The 20,637-nt window shown below is 29.2% G+C and overlaps 1 protein-coding gene across 1 annotated transcript in view; it reads right to left on the bottom strand.

Moving 5' to 3' along the window:
• The window catches only part of orb (polyadenylation element binding protein orb), a 69,862-nt gene that overhangs the window by 23,712 nt on the left and 25,513 nt on the right, over positions 1–20,637 (bottom strand). The window contains exon 3 of the mRNA XM_065503138.1: positions 1,391–1,748. Within this exon, the coding sequence (XP_065359210.1) occupies positions 1,391–1,748 (358 nt within the window). The remainder of the gene's footprint in view (positions 1–1,390; positions 1,749–20,637) is intronic.

Below are 20,637 nucleotides of genomic sequence, written 5' to 3'. Positions count from 1 at the left end.
TGTTTCAAAATAAAAGCAAAAAATTTTAAAAAATCCCACATTTTTAAGTGATATACCCAATAAAAATTCTTAAATTTTGGAAAAAAAAATATTTTTCAAATTTCTTTAGCACATTTTTATTTTTAGCACTTTTTAGCATTTTTTTCCCAAAAAAATCAAGATATATAAGTATGGTACCATAGGGTAATATAGAGACGAGACGTAATTGGCAAAAACCTAACTCTTGCAACACCAAAATACATGCTAGTATTTTTTTTGTTGTTGCATCAAACATATGATTTGTTGTACATATTTTTGTTTGACAATCGTATGTGAGGTACATTCAGGTTGAGCTGGTAGTATGAGTAATTGTATTGCAATTAAATATCACTCATACGTATGAAAGTGCGAAAAGTTGTGCTCCCAATTTCAGCAATAGCAAAATGTTAAAACTGTTTATAAACAAATGTAAAGGTTGAATCTTTTGAATGTGTCTTACGGTGCTATATTCGGACATTTATGACATTGTCAATGATAAGGTTATTAAAATCAAATTTCAATAAATCTCACATGTTACCGATTTACAGAAAGAACGTGTTCCTTTTATCAAACAAATCTGGATATAGTTCCAGATCATAATTATTATTAATATCAATATATTAAAGACATGTTTAAAAGCCTAACATGATATATATTTAATAGTACTGTAGGGGTAGATTTCTGATTTAATTAAATTGTGACATTCAAATTGATGCAAAATAAGAAACTAAGTTTGACTAAATAAAATCTTAAGGTAAATGAATGAATGAATAAATACGAGTAAGATAAAGTTTTCAAGTACTTGTGTGCTGCAGATTGTTGTAGAGAGTACGAGAACAATTGTTTTCCTAAACACCTTGACATTTTGTTTAGAATTAAATAGAAAAAGAAGTGGTTTTCAAGGCATCTTCTATACTGAGAAATAAATACAAAAAGACACAATTACATATACACATAAATACATACATACTTATAAATACATACATACATATGTATGTACTTGTATGTATGTATCTGAATACCGATAAAACAATTATAAAATATTTTTATAGGAATAAAAAAATAAATAAATAAAACATTAACACTGCATTATACAAGTGCTTTATACGTTATGCGTATATATTGTAGACAGTGGCGCTTAAAATAGATTTATTAAATGTTTTGTAACTTTTTTTGGAAAAATTTCTAAAAATCTAGATGTAGATTTTTATAAGAATAAAAGTTTCACTGTTTAGATATTTAAAATAGAAATGAAAAATAATTGGGATATGTGAGTTTTATTTTTTCCAAATGTTTTGAACCACACTGCATGTATTATGTACATATATACGTATTTTATGTAGTTATATACAAGTAATTCATATAAACATACCATTTAATGTTGAGGTTAGTGTATCCGATGATGCTGCTGATATTGTTGCTGCTGCTGTTGTATTAGATAAAGTGGTATTGGCATCATTTGTGTGTCTTGTTGTTGCTGTTAAAAAGTCTTGACGTTGTTCAATTATGGAATTAATTGAATGTTGTTGTAATAGTTCTGTTCCCACTGCTGCACTTACTGCAGCAGCATGAGCAGCGGCAGCCACTGTCACAGTGTCGGTTGTTAAAGATGTTGGAGATCTCATGGTGCTGGTTATTGTTGTTGGTGTTATTGTTAGTGTTGGTGTTGTTGTTGTTGTCGTTGCTGAACTTAATGAAGAATTGCAAGAAGAAGATTCATTTGAATTGTACTGTAAAAAGACAAGACAAGAAAAATTAAAAACCAATTGATTATGTTGATAATTAAAATGAATAGAGTATTTATAATATAGTAAAGAAATTATTAGGATGCAGGGTTCCTAATTTTCCGGACTTTTTCCAGTTCTGGAACATTTTCAATAAAAATATTATTGGCATTGTATTCTCTAAATATTAATAAACTCACAAGAACGCTTTCTCTGGGATTAATGTTAACCTTATTAATAATTTCTTTGAAAACTTAACATTTTAATTTGTCGACCTGCTACTATACAGCTTTTATTTCGAAACATTTGTACAGTATAAATTAATTCAAAATATTGGCCATCGTTAGCTATGACCTTTTCCCATCTTTCTGGCAACATATGGATTCTGTGCCAAAAGAACTGCTCATCTTTGGAGGCCAATAACGTATCAAGAGAATTTCAGATACTCTGTTCCAAAGTGAAGTGTATCCCAGAGAGAGCGTTCTGGATCGATCGAAACAAATAATAGTTGGACGGGGCAAGATTAGGACTATAAGGCGGGTGCGGCAAAACGTTCCAACCACTTCATTCTAAATAGTTTTTAACCGGTATTGCAATGTGCCCTAGTGTTGTAATGATGGAATATTACGGTTTCATGTCTGGCCGCATGGAACACATTCACCATACGCTTTGGTTAGCTATCGGTGTGTTTCAGCAAAATTTCCCGCATATAACGTTTTGTTGGAACAAAGCGTATGTAACTGATGTTTTTATTATTAATCAGAGACTAAAAACACGAAATATGTATATTTTTTCATCCGCGTACTTCATATGACGGCAAATCACAACAGGAGACGATCATGTAATCAGCCGTCAAATAAAAAAAAATAAAACTTTTTTAATTCAGCAATCATTGCCGCGTACTTGTAGCCGATAAAGAACGACTGCACGCACACAAATATGTGATTGATGTGTTTAATTGATCGTCTCTAGTCTCTAGAGTCTAGAGCGAACTCTAGTTCGAGTTGACAACAAATTTCGTTGACATGCAAATTTTGTATTATTTTTTAAAGCTTTGGATATTTTCATTACAATAATTAAACAAAATATTGAAAAATAGTAAAACTATCAAAAACTGTTTATTATTATGACACCAAAAGGGTTTATTATTCCTTTGAGGGAGAGCCTGAACAAGAATAATATTGACCTAATAAATGTATAAATCTATAACAAACTAATCAATTAATTAAGAGAACATTTAGTAAATATTGATATTTTTTAATGTACCAGCAAATCAACAACAAAAATGTTTAATAAATAGTCTAACAAACCAACAAACAAATAAATTAATAACACTATGAATTTAAAAAACAAAAACTAAAAAGTCTGAGTGTATGTATGTATGTGTCTCCTTCTAATTTAAATAATTACAAAATGTTCATTTCCTTGTTATTTTAACTGTTCCAAAATTAAGCAATTTCTCAACACAATCTTTATTCAAATGTCACAAATTTGTATTAATTTTTACGCCTTTCATTGCACCCACACCCACAGACAGACACGCAGTATATATACACACACACACACACACATTTAAACAAATAAACATTAACAACACACATACGAACAAACAAACATAAACACACAAATTCAAGTAGACTTTTCCAAGTGAAACGTTGATGAGTTGAAACATATTTTAACACATACACGAAAATACACAAACACACATCGAAACTCGACGAAAATTTCACACACTCACACTGACATGCAATAACATGAATTCTTTCAAACATCATTGCAATTTTTAGAAGAACAAGAAAAACTAACAGTAATAGCAACAATAATAACAACAGCAACTAAACGGTGCTAAAGTATATACATGAAAATATATATAGATAGAGAGGGACAGGGGTAGCGCAAGAGAAGTTAGCATAAAAATAGTAGGAACAAAAACAAAATAAAAAAAAAAACTTAAGATGAAACGAACGAACACTTGAATAAAAACGTTTTGGCGCGCAATTAAAAGAGCATCAAGTGTCAGATAAAGTGGCAGTAAAGTACACTTTACAAAATGCCAAATTAGTACAAATATTGTTATCAGCTCTTTACATTTATTCTATATATATGTATGTATCTATGTATGTATGTACTATTTCTATTTGTATCTGTATATGTATGTATGCATTTCGAAGTATTTGTGTGTGTGTGAATTCAACCCAGAGAAGTGTTTTATAAAAATACAAAACACAATTAAACACAAATGGCGTACGAATTGTGCTTCACAACTCATTATGCCAGATTAACGAAAGAATACAAACAGAATTTGCTAAAAATAGGAACAGAAAAAATTATGGCAACAAGTTGAGCAACATCTACTTATACAGGCATAACGACACATCTAACCCGCACATCTTTATCTCCGCCCGTTAATATGTTTATATCAAAGATCAGAGGCGCAGTAACAGTTTTTCCAAAGGGGGCTTAACGAGGTCACGTTTTTTAAGTTATGAAATAAATCTATTCAAGAACTTTGCACTTTTTTTTTTAAAGGAAATTGGATAAAATATATAAAACGTTAAAATATTATATAAAACCTTTATAAAATAATACATTCCAGGAGTATTTTTAGAACCTGTTCTAAAATAAATACTTCTAGAATGAGTGGAATCAGAACCATTTCAGATTTTTTAATGTCCGCCTTGGTACTAGTGATGTCGCAATTACTGGAACCCATTATGTGGAAAGTATTGTAATTCTAAAGTACTTTTATAAAGTTTTATAGGAACCTGTTCTTAAGAACTAGTTATACATTGGTTCCAGAAGAGTTCTAAATATCACTTATTAGCTCCTAATCAACTTTATTGAACCGTTTTAAGAACTTTCAAAAAATGTTAATCAAAAATTAACTAACATGAATTTTACGTTAAAGTGTACAAATGAATAACAAAAATTAAATATGTACATAGAGTGACAATCAGTTGTATGGAAAAAAATGTTGTTAACATTTTGAAGAGTGCCGGGTGGAATATTGTGACACTAGGCCTAAAAGTTAAGTGCTGAAAATTTGAGCCAAATCGGACAACGATTTCTGGACGCGCATCGAGGTCAATGTTCAGATATATGAAAAATTTTACTATTTATATGGAATAAATAGGTGAAACTCGTTAACTTTCTGCATTGTTTCCTAGAAATATGTAGATTTATTTATATTAATGAATATTACATTAAAGTTTTTTTTTGGAAATTAACCCTGTATCTCCTATGGGTCAAAATTACCCAAAAACTGTATTATAGCCAAAATTCGTAAAAAATTCAAAATTTTTCAGTTTTTGTAAACATTTTGCTACTAAATAACTACTTTTGCTATTTAATGCAAAATAATTGAAATGTGTACATAATTATCGTTGTAATGAGATATAAATGACAAAATTTCTAACGAGTATTGTTCCTGTATAGCATTTTTTGCTGGGATTGTTTTTTAGGGTTTTGTAAATACAGATGTTTAAAATATCGACCTTTGCATTTTGTAGCTCTTATTTGAGTCTACAAACTCTCTTCTATTTAAATAAGTCAAAAAATCCTCAACTAGTTTTAATTAAAAAACGAATTTGAATGGTTTAGACAACCGCCAAAATCGTCTGGGAGTCGCAGTTGAGAAGAACTTTTTTTTTTTTTAATAATCCTTGATATTTCTTAGCATGAACTTATTTTCTTTATGTACATAAGTAGTTCCGAATTAGCAGTCAAATCAAATTCAAAAAATTCCAAATTTGCAATTTCCATGAATGAGAGTCATGGAAACATTTCACATTCTATATCTTATCAATAATAGATTTACCCCCATATTCATAAAACAAAATTTGATTTATAAAGTTTTGATAAATTTTAAAGGTATTTATAAATAAGGCCTTTATTTCCTTCAAAAATATCCACTTCTCTGCCTTTCATTACCACCTAAGATAATATTAGACAAATTATTGAAAAAACTACAAATATTTTGTCAAGTTAGTTTTTCTTACGTTATTTTTTGTAATTTGAAATAATTAAAGGCCAGATTTTCAAGTAATATTTTAAAGTATTATGACAAAGCATAACGTAATTCGAAATGAGTCCTCTTTTCCTAATTGCAAATTGATTGCTTTACTCACGCTACTCAAATACTTATGATTGTAGTAATCATGTATCTGTTTTATACAATCATGCGAATCATAACTTTACCATATTATGGTTACCACAATCATATAATTAATTACTGTGACTATAATATTGTTAAAAAACTATATAACTATATACTTTTTCTGGGTGAACTGTAACATAACAAACTCTCTCCACCCCTAATTTTTATATACGCCTATGTCCACGAGTACATACACACCACTAATTTACAGTAGGACAACAAAAATTATTTATTTGAAAATTAATCAGTTTCAATAATAAGTATTTAACCAAATATTTGCAAGACAAATATAAAGATATAACTCCTTATAACTATATTCTATTCGATTCAATATATACATAACTATAAGGAGTTACAACTGTTTAATATACAGGTGAGCCTCCATTTACGCGGTACTTTATTTACGCGAATTCGATATAACGCGAACTCAAATTAGCAACCATTTTTTGAAATACGCGACTTTTTTTACACGATTTTTATATAACGCGGCAACAAACAACAAGAAATGAAATAACACAAGCGAATAACAGATTTCTTTTTTGAAAACTTCGTTAATTTTTATGAATTTTTTGTTTTGATCTCTTTTATGTATTAGAATATTTTGTTTTTTTAATTGAAATTTTTTCCTTAATTTTCGATAAGAAATAATTTTTTTAGTTGAGTTTTTTTACTTTACTTTTGTTTTAAGTAAGTTTTTAAAATTACAAATAAAATTACTTTACTTAAAGTATATATCGTAGCCTTAAATGCAATCGGACGTAACTACATTTTTATTGTTTTTACAGGATACGTTATAAAATCAATAATAATAGAGTATTCTTGGCAATTGTTCAATCAATCAATAACTCGATTTTGAATTTTTGTGTAGTTACGTTCGCTTTCATTTAAGGAGACGATAGGTATGCATGTACATATGTGTTTTCTATTTAACGCGATTTTTAGGTCCCAACTTCGTTTTTGTTATTTGACTGATGTATTGTTTTACGCGAAATAAAAAAATATTGGCCCCACAAAAGCATTTCGTTCTAAATTAGAACCTCGTTTTAAGCGAATTTGATTTACACGCTACTTTTTGGGCCCAACAAACCGCGTAAATGGAGGCCTACCTGTAGTTCGTTTGTAATCTTAAAAATTAAGTGACTGCGAAATAAATGCTGCACAATTTTACATTTCAAATAACACTATACAACAAAATCAAATTTTTTCCAAAATTACAAGGTCCGACCAATAAATTTTGATAGAGGAGACAAAAAAAAGGCACCTGTATCGGCGTTTTGAAAGTTTACATCTGAATTTCATTTGAGGGCGGGTTAAAGTTTCCCAACTCTGGCACATACTTATTGTTAATCTTCATAAGAAACCATATGATCCTTACATTTGAGGTATAAAATGTGTTCAGCAAATGTATGTAAAATGTTACGGAGAATATTTTTGTAGAATATGTTAACCCTCTAAATCCTCAAGGCATGGATCTTTTTTGTCCTCCTTTTAAAAATGATCAAAAACCACCATTAAAACAGGGATTTAAGGGGTTAAACTGTTCCGCAAAAATATTAACCGTGAAATTTTACTATAAGTCCCTGAATACACCAAAACGGAAAATTCAACCAGAAAGTCAGAAATAAGACACAACAAAGGAGAGCTTACTGTTAATTTCTTATTTCTTATTTCTGCATTATTTATTAGAAGGACAAAAAAGACCCATGCCGTGAGGATTTAGAGGGTTAAAATATTCTACAAAAATATTCTCCGTAACATTTTGCATAAGTTTGCTGAACACATTTTATACCTAAAATGTAAGGATCACATGGTTTCTTATGACGATTAACAATAAGAATGTGCCAGAGTTGGGAAACTTTAACCCCAAGAACTACTGTACCAAATTGGGCAATAATTTATACCAATGATCGCCACTCAGAGACAGAACATAGCACAGGTCAACTGCAAAAAGCCACTATACAGATTTGATGCATTATAGTTATCTAAGTACAAAAATTGTAAAATTTTTTAATTCTATGGATAGATTTTTTTTTAAATTTTTTTTTCTAAAATGGTAATTTTTTTTAAATGTTTCTCCACATAATTTATAATAACTCAAAAAGAGCTAGTGCGATATTATTGAAAAGTTCTAATTAACACAACATTTAATCTGTTTATATATTGTGTTTCAATCGGCTCAGTAGTAGCAAATTGAAGCAAAAAATATATTTTGTATGTGAAAATATAAAATTTTTTTGTTTTAAAAAAATCATGAAATATCGAAAACGTCAGGAATTGTTTAGGCTTATCATATTATATTTCTCAAAATTAACATGTTTTGAGAAATATAAAAATAAAAGCTAATTTTCCCAGCAGTTAAGCAAGTAGTCAATGTATCCCTTAAAGACAATAATTGTCACAAATCTCTTATCACTTTATATATCCCAAGTAATCTAGCGTCGAGACAATTGCCACTTAAGTGTCGCTAAGTATTCTGGAGTGTAGTCACTTTAAACGTTTTGTGAGTAATTCATACAAACAGGTTTTATACAAATTGTGTTGATATAATTCTCATACAGTTTATTTTTATTTTTGCTTAAATATACTGATATCCCATGTAACATAACATGAAGTCAATAGTCACTTTAGTGTCTCTTAGTAACCTATGGTGAAGACACTTCAAACTTTTTTTTGTACTGCAGTTTATTTTAGCCACCAGAAGCGTTGACTACTTTCGATCAGCTATCAGATAGTCACATTGTAATCAAAAGGGTCAATTGACTACCTGCTTAGGACATGCCCGTGTTAAAATGACTAGTCACGTGGCTATTGAAGTATCTAGCTTCCAGCCTAAATGATGGGTAAAATAACTAGTTCGGTACTGTCTCCTAGAACTGCTGGGTTTACTTAAAATATATCCATATTTACTTGTAGATGAGTGTGTGTCTTCGTAGGATACCGTTAACCTAATCGCAGGTATTACCACAACAATTTATTTTCTTTAACGGCAGTTTCAAAACTCCAATTTAAAATTTTGTAAACAAATTTCAGAATTTTGGGATTTATTGAGAATATAAGTAATAGGGAATAAAAATATGAAAAAAATTTTGAAAATATATCCTATAGTTTTTCCGTACCTGCGATTTTAATTTTGAAATTTTCGAGAAAAACAAATTATTTGGCCATATTTTGGTGAATGAGCTCAATTTCCTTACTGTTATGAATTTTAAGCAAAACCTATTCAAAATATTATAGTCCAGGTCATTCTAAATATAGGCTGAAAGCTTTACTAAAATTGGAAAACGTTAAACCTTAAATCGGGAAGGTCAAATATCAAAATTTTCAATATTTGGAATTTCGAATGGAAATATAGCGAAATGTTATATATTTTTGAACCGATTTTAATGAAACATAAGAAAAAAATTTGTCAGGATTATTTTTTCACCAAAGTATTCCTACATAAAAATTTCTTATGTTTCAAATCATTTCGATTGCAGACAAGTGTTTTAAATTATGACAACATGAGTACTAAAATTGAATTAATTGAATGCCCACTGTAAGTATCCGACAACTGTGTACAGTTAGACAATTACAATCCATTTGTTTTTTTAGTATTATTTGTTAAAGGATACAAGTAAAAACCAAAACCAAACATCATCACATTAAGCCAGTTTTCTGTCCGTCCGTCCGTCTGTCCTTACTTTTTTTTTTTTGCTCAATTCCCATTCAATTTTATCTATGAAATCACATGAATCTTTGTGTACGTGTACGTACGTGTTTGTTGTTCTCTCTCACTTTTAATGGTTTTTATTGTTGTTGTTGTTAGTGTAACTGTTACTTTTGCCACGTTGTTAGTATATGTAATGTAGTTGTTGTATTTGTAGTTGTAGCAATGGTAGTGGCGTTTGAATGATGTTACTTTTGATAGTGATGATGACAAGTGTTGATGATAGAAAATTGTATTTAAAGCTCTACATAAGTGTGTCTGTCTGTCTGTCTCTCTAACTATAGTGAATAACTGCGTGTGTATGAGAAATGATTGAAAACAAGTAGAAATAAAAGGGGGAAAATATAAAATTGAAGTAAAAATTAAATGTCAAATGTAACAATTTCTCTGTGAAATATGTTGTATTAATAGGTTTGTTACAGATTTGCGGATTTTTTTCACTCTCTTACTGTCTCTTGTGTTTTTTTTTGTTCTGCCTTTAAATTCGTTTCACCATCATCACTTTCATGAATGACAATTTGATGAACTAATGGGGAAAACTTAAGTAGATACGGTTTTTTTTCCTCATACTTCTTTAGCTTCTAGTTTATAGTTTTCTTCTACGTTTTTTTTTTATTTAAGATTTTTTTCAACGTTGTGCGATTTGGATTATAAATGGTGCGTTTTCAATAACACTTTTAAAATGGTCAGAATCACTTAGAAAATCAAATACAGTTGATCGGTGTATGAAGTTTTTTTTTCTAAAATAACTTATTGTTTAAAGCAAGTAGTTACTTTTGGAGTTTCAGTGATTTTTTTACTAACAAACAAGATCATGGTTATGATTTTTGCATAATGTTTAGAAATTTCAATGTTGTCCTAATTTCAATATATACTTTACAAATTTATATACATATGTATATGGAGTAGAATGGTTAAATAACAAAACGAAGTACTTGTTATAAGTAAACGTATCTAAAATTATGAAATCAATATTGTTACGAAATTGTACTTGAATTCAAATATAACGATTTTAGCGGCTGATTTAAAAGTAGCATAATGCTTTCAAATAACAGTGCTGTAAAACTGTAACATATCTGTGGGCATTATTAAATAAAAGCTTTCAGTTGATTTGATCGTAAGTTGGCAACGCTGTATTCGATTTCGAATATTCAGTTAAAGAACATTGTAGAAAGTACACCACAGATGGCGTATGTATTAGAAACCTCTAGACAGTTAAAGAGAAATCTAGAGTGCAGATGGCAGTGTTATAAATAGTAGCAGAGGTTGCAGTCGTTAGTGAGTTTATCAGAGACGCTTTTCGAATAAACATCATCTAAGTGCCTTAAAGTGTGTTGTGTTTTTCAAGTAAATTCGTGTACATTATAAATTGTGTCTGTAATTCTGAGAATTTATAAACGTGTATAAAAAACATTGAGTGGCTATTTAATTCTGTTGTTGTTGTACATTTTAAAGAAATAAAGAGTTGTTATAATTTTCAAACTACTAAACGGCTTTTATTTGCAATCAAAAGTATCCGGTTTATTTAAAGGAAATAAACCAAACGTTTTGAAAAGGTTAAAACGTAACAATATATTGACCATACTAATATTATAGAGTTAATAAACATAGTTAAGTTATGCTTCAATCATCTTTAAATTGTAGGTCGTAATGTAGTTTAAGTTATGTTTCAATTGTAGTCATAGTTGACATCAATTGTAGATCGCTATATAGTCTTATATAAGCCTCAATCTTAGATCGTTATATAGTCCTCTTTAACCTTCAATCGTAGATCGTTATTTAGTCTTATTTATGCTTCAATTGTTGTCATAGTTAACATCAATCGTAGATCGTTATATAGTCTTATTTAAGCTTCAATCACAGATCGCTATATAGTCTTATGCTTCAATTTCAGTCATAGTTAACATCAATCGTATATCGCTATTTAGTCTTATTTAAGCTTTAATCGTAGAGCTTTATATAGTCTTATTTAAGCTTCAATTATAGAGCTTTAATCGTAGATTATTATATTGTCTTATTTAAGCTTTAATCGTAGAGTTTTATATACTCTACTCTAAATAAGCTTTAATCGTAGATCGTTATATAGTATTATTTAAGCTTCAATCATAAAGCTTTGTATAATCCTATTTAAAATCCTAGTAGATCGTTATATGGTCTTATTTAAGCTTTATTCATAGAGCTTTATATAGTCTTATTTAAGCTTTAATCGTAGAGCTTTATATAGTCTTATTTAAGCTTCAATCATAGAAATTTATATGGTCTTATTTAAGCTTTAATCGTAGATTATTATATTGTCTTATTTAAGCTTTAATCGTAGATCGTTATTTAGTCTTCTTTAAACTTCACTCGGAGATCATTATAAAGTCTTATTTAAGCTTTAATCGTAGATCGTTATTTAGACTTCTTTAAACTTCACTCGGAGATCATTATAAAGTCTTATTTAAGCTTTAATCGTAGATCGTTATAAAGTCTTAGTTAAGCTTTAAGCGTATATCGTTATTTCTTCTTTTTTAAGCTTCACTCGGAGATCATTATATAGTCTTATTTAAGCTTTAATCGTAGATCGCAATATAGTTTTATTTAAGCTTCACTCGGTGATCATTATATAGTCTTATTTAAGCTTTAATCGTAGATCGCTATATAGTTTTATTTAAGCTTGAATCGTTGATCTTTATATAGTCTTATTTAAGCTTTAATATAGTCTTAGTTCATCTTCATATACTCTTAATTCAGCGAGCAATACAATTATTTAAGATGAGACCTAGTATATTGCTCTTGACATAGTTTATGTGAGTACAATTTAAATTACTTATTTAAGTTAACTTAAAAGGCTGAAGAATGATTCCCTAAATAACAATTACGAAATACTCGTGATGCTCACTGTAATCAAAATCACACAAGAATGTTTAATAATTGTTTAAAGAATTATCTATGTATGAAATAAAAAAGAAGACAGCTACAGATACTTAGCAAGCATTTTGTAATTTCCTTATGTAGATATTTCTAATAAAGTCATATCTTATTAAGTGAATTGTTGCATAAACATTCCAATCAGAAATATTACATATTTATATAATAGACATGTATACAAATATAGCCAAATCATCATAATCTTTTTGTCAATCTTTAGGTTTTAGTTGAAATTTGTATTTCACACTTTAAATTTGTTCTTTACATTGTTTTAGAAGACCAACAAAAAAAAAACAAGAAAAGAAAAGAAAACATGTCTTCAACTATAAAATGTCGGAATGGATTTCACCAAAAAATGTCAACAAAACTTAATATTTTCAATAAAATGAACAAATTTAGTTTGTTGCACACACATACACACACACACGTACAAGAACATACATCCACAAAATAACAACAAAAAAGGATCTAACGAATTTGTATTTGTATGTGTATGTGAATGTATTTGTATCTAATAATAGAAATTTGTATTTGTATACTTAGTTAGATAGTTCGAGAGTGAATGTGTAATCATACAATTTAATAATATTTTTTTGTTCATTGTTAGAATAAGTAGAAAAAGAGAAACAACTATGAAAAGATTATAGTCTATTATCTGTAACACATACCAGGGCGTATAATATGGCGACCAATAAAGGGTTCAGTTTAGTTTTTGTGTGTGTGTTTTTTTTATTTTTGTTTTCATTTGTCACAAATAACACAAGAATTCTTTCACATGTTTAACTTTGGAATAGTGAAACATGAAAACATCTCGAAATCTTTTTACATAAAATTTCATGCTACATGTACAACTAACAAGGAAAAATGTTAGAAAACGGAGCAACTATTTTTAAAAGATGTTTAAAATGTTTTTTTTATTTTTTTCATCTTCCCAAAAATAAAATAAAATTGAATAAAAAGAAAGATTGATAAGAATTGCCTATTTGAAATAAGTACGTACATTCACATGCACCATAAGTATTGTGATTCTTAACGGTCAATCAATAAGTTTTGTTGTTAAACTTATCCGAATACATATATGCAAAGTGCATAAAAAGTATGCTACGAAAAGTTGTGGTATTTTAAATAAAATTACTATGAACAAGTTCTTACAAAGAAAAGCATTTACAAAAATTACTTAGAAATTATGTTATTTAATTTAATTATAAAATTAAATAATAAGATGAATTGTCAATAATGATTTCAGTTCATAAACCAGACGCTATTCCTAATTTGTAGTGTGGGGTTAAGGTTATAAAAAGACAACAGTAATATGCGGCAAGATGAAATCATGATCGAAAAATTAAATAAAAATTAAATTAAAATTGCATTAAAATTGATAAGAATTTAAAATTTGATACGAATGCAAAACAAACTAATTTTCAATGATGAACATTTGTGTTTAACATTCTCAAAGATTGGTTTTGTGTATTTGAGAATTTTTTAATTAATATTTATATAAACCATGACACAACAATATAAGGTGCACTCAATTATACAATTCTTGTAACGTCAAACAAAAGAAAATATGAAAAAATATGAAAAAAATTTAAATCAAAGTTTGATGTTATAGGGGTAAATATTGAAAACTCTCCCTAGTGATTCTACCTTCTACAATTATTGTATCATAGTGGGGAGGGTATTATGCGTTTGAGCAGATGTGTGTAACGCCCAAAAATATTGGTCTAACACCCACCTTAAAGTATACCGATCGACTTAGAATCACTTTCTGAGTCGATTAAACGATGTCCGTCCCTCAGTCCGTCCGTCTGGCTGGCTGGTTGGCTGGCTGTCCATGTAAACCTTGTGCGCAGAGTATAGGTCGCAATTTTAAAGATATTTCGATAAAATTTGGTACAAGGACGAAGCCTATTGAAACTGGCTGAAATCGGTCCATTATTTCACCTAGACCCCATACAAATGTCCTCTCGAAATTGGACTTTATCGGTCATAAATGTTTAATTTATATATGTATCTACACAAATTTCGCTCCAAATAAGTTTTATATATACAAAAATCATGTCACCAAATTTTGTTACGATCGGTCCATAATTAGTCATAGCTCCCATATAGTCCCGCTTCCGAAAATCACTTTAACGTGCTTAAATCACTTAAAAATGTTGGTATATACACAAAATTCAACATAAATAACTTTCATATAGACATAAATCACACAACCTAATTTTATGGTGATCGGTCCATAATTGGTCATAGCTTCCATATAAGGCCCACTTCCGAAAATCACTCACGAATATAAATTATTGATATTTTAAAAGAAAAATATTTTTACTCATTTACATGGTGTAGGGTATTATATGGTCGGGCTTGACCGACCATACTTTCTTTCTTGTTTTTAAATGTTAATATGAAAATAAATTTATTCGAGTATTCGATTCTTTGACATCTACTCAACTAACCTCAATACAGAACCCTTTTATAAAAAGTTTTATAGTTTTAGTTGCACAAGAACATAATGTCGGGGGAATTTTTAAGAACTTCATTATTGTACAACCGATTTTCGTTTTTGATACACTGCTGGAAAGATCAGTGTTTCATGCTCAATATAAGTATTATCTTTTCTAAATCATTAATTTTAAACTGTTATTTCGGTCAAAATGGACAGCAAAAAAAATACATGAAAAAAATTTAAACTTTTCGTATGGACTTTCAAAAAAATATAGCAAAAGATCTGAAAGTTCATCATCACACTGTATCAAAAGCTATCAAACGGTATAATGAAGACTTCATCATTGAAAAGAAACCTGGATCAGGAAAGAAAAAAGGTCTAACAGATATTGGTAAGGCAAAATAAGTCGAACAACTCTTTCGAAGAGCACCGAACACTTCTATCAGAAAAACAGCTCGTAAAGTTAAATGCTCAGATTCTTTTGTACGCAGAGTCAAAGCTAATGCTGGGTTGAAGTCGTATAAGGTTAAGAAAGATCCAGATCGTAATGCGGTAAAGAAATTAGAAGAAAAATAAAGAGCGGAAAAATTTAGGTTTTATAAAAAATGATGTGATGGTTGATGAAAGTTATGTCAGACTTTTCACAACTTCCGGGTTAAGATTTTTATGTGACTGATGTACGAAATAATGTCCAAGAACATCACAAAAAAAATAAACAAAATTAATTTGTTACATTACGGACGATAAACGCAGAAATATATATTTGGGAGTTTCTACAAAAACGGCTTTTAACTTTTTTAAAACAGACTCTGTGCTGTCATCATATTTCTGGGCCGATTTGGCATCATGTCACTATGGGAAAAACGGAATTGAGTGGTATTCTAACAATAATGTCAATTTTGCAACACGGGAGGCAAATCCACCCAACTGTCCAGAACTTCAGCTTGTGAAAAGGAATTGTGCTCTTGTAAAAAAAGATTTTAAGCGGATAACGGAAGCAACTATAAAATCTTTAATGGGAGGATTTCCGGAAAAAGTGGATAAATTTATAAATACCGAGTATATGCCAATATTTTAATGTTTAATGAATTTGTACAATATTTGAATAAATTTACGTATTTTTGAGAATTTTTATATTAAACGGCTTAAGTTTTATTAAACTTATGTTCTGTTTTTATAATACAAGCGAGTACTTTGAGTGGAAATTTTAAATGTATTTTGTTTTTGAGACAATAATTATAAAATTATAAAAAAAGCACATAAATATAATAAGTCTTTTCTGACTCACTCTTTATTATGTAGGAGTTTTCAATATTATTAACAACATGCTAATATTTTACTAAATTGACTATCAGATAACATATCTTATAAGAGAACCCTGTACTTGAAAAACTATTCATGTTTTTAAATGTTATTGTCAACATACTAAAGTTTGTGATGGCCGTCAAATCGATGTACTAGTAATAAATGTAAAATTTAAATGTTATGATTTTGTAAACGACTTTACTCATAGTTTCTTACAAATTGTTAGAATTTGTTTTTCGTATTCAGTTTTTGCTTGCATATATGTACTTATGTTTAAAAATTAGTCAATAAAACTTTTCACTTAACATAATAATAAAACACAGATCTTGTAAAGGATGGTGAAAGGGGTTTTCAGCAATTTTAAAATATTTCATATTATTATACAATTTAATATGATTTAAACAGAAATCTAAACATTTAAACAAGAGTTTATTTCAATATATTTACATATTTAAATTATTTAGGTGATTAAAAAATATATAATTAGGCTTTTTATCTTCTAATTAGGAATTTCATTCGAATAATCGGGGGAAAAAATATATTTTTTTATTCAAATGAATAACATTTTATAATTTTGAATAAAAAACAAGTAAGAAAGTATGGTCGGTCAAGCCCGACCATATAATACCCTACACTAAGTAAAAGAGTAAAAACATTTTTCTTTTAAAATTTCAATAATTTGTATTTTTGAGTGATTTTCGGAAGTGTGCCTTATATGGGGGCTATGGCCAATTATGGACCGATCACCATAAAATTAGGTAATGCGATTTATGTCTATATAAAAGTTTACTATGTTGAATTTTGTGAGTATACCAACATTTTTAAGCGATTTATGTACGTTAAAGTGATTTTCGGAAGCGGGTCTATATGGGAGCTATGACTAATTATGGACCGATCGTAACAAAATTTGGTGACATGGATTTTTGTATATATAAAACTTATCTGGAGCGCAATTTATGGAGATAAATTAATAAATTAAACATTTATGACCGATAAAGTCCAATTTCGGAAGGACATTTGTATGGGGGCTATGTGAAATAATGGACCGATTTCAGTCAGTTTCAATAGGCTTGGTCCTTGGGCCGAAAAAATAATATGTACCAAATTTGATCGAAATATCTTCAAAATTGCGACTGTACTCTGCGCTCAATGTTTACATGGACAGCCAGCCAGCCACACGCAGAGAAAAAATATAATTGGGCATGGTTACTGTAACCATTTAAATAGTGTTACAAGATTTTTAACAATAGTATAGTCACAGTAACTATTTACATGATTGTGGTAACCATAATATGGTTAATTTATGATTCACATGATTGTATACCCACCATAAATATGTAGTTTTTTTTTTCTATGGGGAATGGAATGAGTTATTGTCCGATCTGTACAGAATTTGATAGAGTTATTAATTTCATAAAACTTTATCAGGATTGCTGCATAATCAACATATTTATGACTGCTCAAACAGTATTCAGAATGCCTCATACGAATTGAAAAATATTGTACTTTAGAATCTAAAGCCCTTAAATCATCACTTATTTCATAAAATATTTAACGAAACTTTATATAATTAAAATGCTGGATTCGGAGCCAAAGGAACTGCTCATCTTTTGAAGCCAAGAACGAATCAAGTCAATATCAGTTACTCTATTCCAAAGTGAAGTGTATCCCAGAGACAGCGTTCTGCATCGATCGAAACAAATAGTAGTCGGATGGGGCATGGTCTAGATTATATAGGGGGTGAGGTAAAACTTCCCAACCACTTCATTCTAAATACTTTATAACAGGTATTTCAACATGTGGCTGGGCGTTGTCATGATAGAACATAACGGTGTAATGCCTGGCCGCATATTATGGGCGTTTTTCGGCCAATTCTCGGTACTGGTTCCCTTTGATTGTATAGTCAGATTTCTGCAGCTCTCTGTATTTTGCTTCCACCAAATACAGAGAATTATCTTACCACCATGGATATTTGGCTTTGGTGAAGATTCGGCTGGTTGGCCAGGTTTCACATACGATATATTAGGTTTCGGGTTATCGTAATGGATTCATTTTTCATCGCATGCGCAAAAATTATTTTTTTTTCTGACATGCAAAATTGTCTTTCATGGTTTCTTGGCTTCAATTCGTATGATATCCAATTTCCCTGGTTTTGGATGAATTCAGCTACACACAAACGTTTTGAAATGCTGCTTGAGTAGCTGCCAATGATTTTGCATGATCTTTTTGAGTTTTACAACAATCTTCATGGAGTAATGCATTCAATTATTGGTCTTCAAACTTCTTTTCCTGGGTGATCTTTGTGTTCCGTGTATTAAAATGGTATGAATAAAATAGTTTACATCCAAAAGGTTAAAGGTCAATATTCGGAGTATATATTTCAATGTAAAAATATCAGAGATCGCGGTGCTAAACATTTTTCTTTATAACTCCTGAAGTCTTCATCGAAATTATTTTGCACGAATATAGTAGAGAGCTTAGGTGTCCTCATACCATGATCTTTTTGAATTTTGAACACCGCGATCTTTGATATTTTTTACATTGAAATATATACTCCGAATATTGACCTTTAACCTTTTGGAAGTAAACAATTTTATTCACACCATTTTAAGTACAATATCTTTGGCTTTAAAATGGAATCAAAAATTATGTTGGACTTTGAGTAGTTTTAATGTTATAGGCAATTATGTGTATATAATTTTAGACAATTTTAACAAATTTTTCAATTTTCAAATCGCGATATTTTTGAAATGGAAAGGGTTTCTGATGAGAAAGTCCTTGATTTGAGAAACCCTTTGGAACCGTAATATATGTGGTAAATTTCATTAAGGTTTCAAATCCGAAAATAGCAGTTTTCTGTCCGTTTGATTCTCCCACTTGTTTTTTCAATCAATCACTCGAATAACAAAATATAAATTATAAACTTTTATTCTATTAAAATAAAACTCGAATAATTGACAACCCTAGTTCTAATCCTACGAGGAAAATTTAAACATGTTATTTCTATTAACTGTCATCTTTTCATGCTTGAGAAACTATAAATTTCAAAGACTTTCAATTAAAATTTATGTTTTGGTCAGTGCTTCGAGTATTATTAATCAACTGTTGGCGAGTTTCCCTTATAAGTTTATAATAAACTCCGTTATGTTTCCGGACATGACATCTAAAGGTTTTGTTGTTAAAATATTAAATATTTCGCTTTCTAACAATTCAAGGTGAAGGAAGTTACAAGGATTCGAGTAGAACAAACAATAAAATCAGCACCGCCACCATTATTATTATTGCTATTGCTATTATTATTTTTAGTTTATTTTTCAAAAAACCAAAGCTAAATTGCCATTATAAAAGCGCAAAAGTAAATACTGCCACTACAAGTACTTACTTAAAAATCATGCCGATGTACATACCTATGTATGACTGCCTGAATGACTGACTCTAAATGCAAGAATACGATACAATATAAAAAAAAACTAAAAAATGAATATTATTGCTGTGTATAGCTAGTAGGGTTGTCAATTATTCGAGTTTAATTTTGATCGAATAAAAATTTTTAATTTTTTATTCAAGGAAATAATCAATAGAAAATAATATGTTTAAAACGAGAATTCTATCTCGATGTTATATTTCGGGAGTAATTGTTTATGGACCAATTTAACAAAATAATCATGAGATATAGACAACGAATTTTTGCAAAATTCATGCGCAGTTCCGATAGGAGTTAATATGAGGTAAGGTGAGATCATGAACATGATTTCAAAGTTTTCGGTTTAAGTTAAGTTTGATAATGTCATGATCTTGATATCTTAATAAACATAGAATTTTCTAATGATGAACATCTATCTCTATTTTTAACATTATAAATGATTGGTTTTGTTTAATTGAGATTTTTTCTTCAATAATTTAATTTAAACAAACTTTTTTTTAAAAAGTTTAGCTTGAAAATTAATTTATTGAAGTATTCGATTATTCGACAATTATTAATCAAATAAATTTTTATTCTAAACTGAAAATTATTCTTCATTCGAATAAAAATTATTATTTCTCCTCGATTATTCGAATAATTTTTATTCGAATGACAACCCTAAAAGCTAGTCCCTTATTTTTAAATATTCCCTTTCCAAATACATACCATTTCTTGCGCTAAAGGTAATGATGCAAATTATAGAAAGGCAAACAAAAAAAATGAAGAAATAAAATAAATGAAAAACTTCAGACTCCCTATTAAAATGATGATGCTGATGAACATAGAAATATGTATGGAAGTGCATGTACAGATATTTAGTGTAACTGTGCGAGTATGGAGGAATAAAGCAGACCTTTAAGAACAAGGAAATGTCACGCGACAAATCAAATGACAATGACAAAAACTAAA

Source organism: Calliphora vicina, chromosome 1 (genome assembly GCF_958450345.1).
Source record: "Calliphora vicina chromosome 1, idCalVici1.1, whole genome shotgun sequence".
NCBI lineage: Eukaryota > Metazoa > Arthropoda > Insecta > Diptera > Calliphoridae > Calliphora > Calliphora vicina.
The sequence above is the reverse complement of the archived record's forward strand: the minus strand, read 5'-3'. Positions and strand labels throughout refer to the sequence as shown.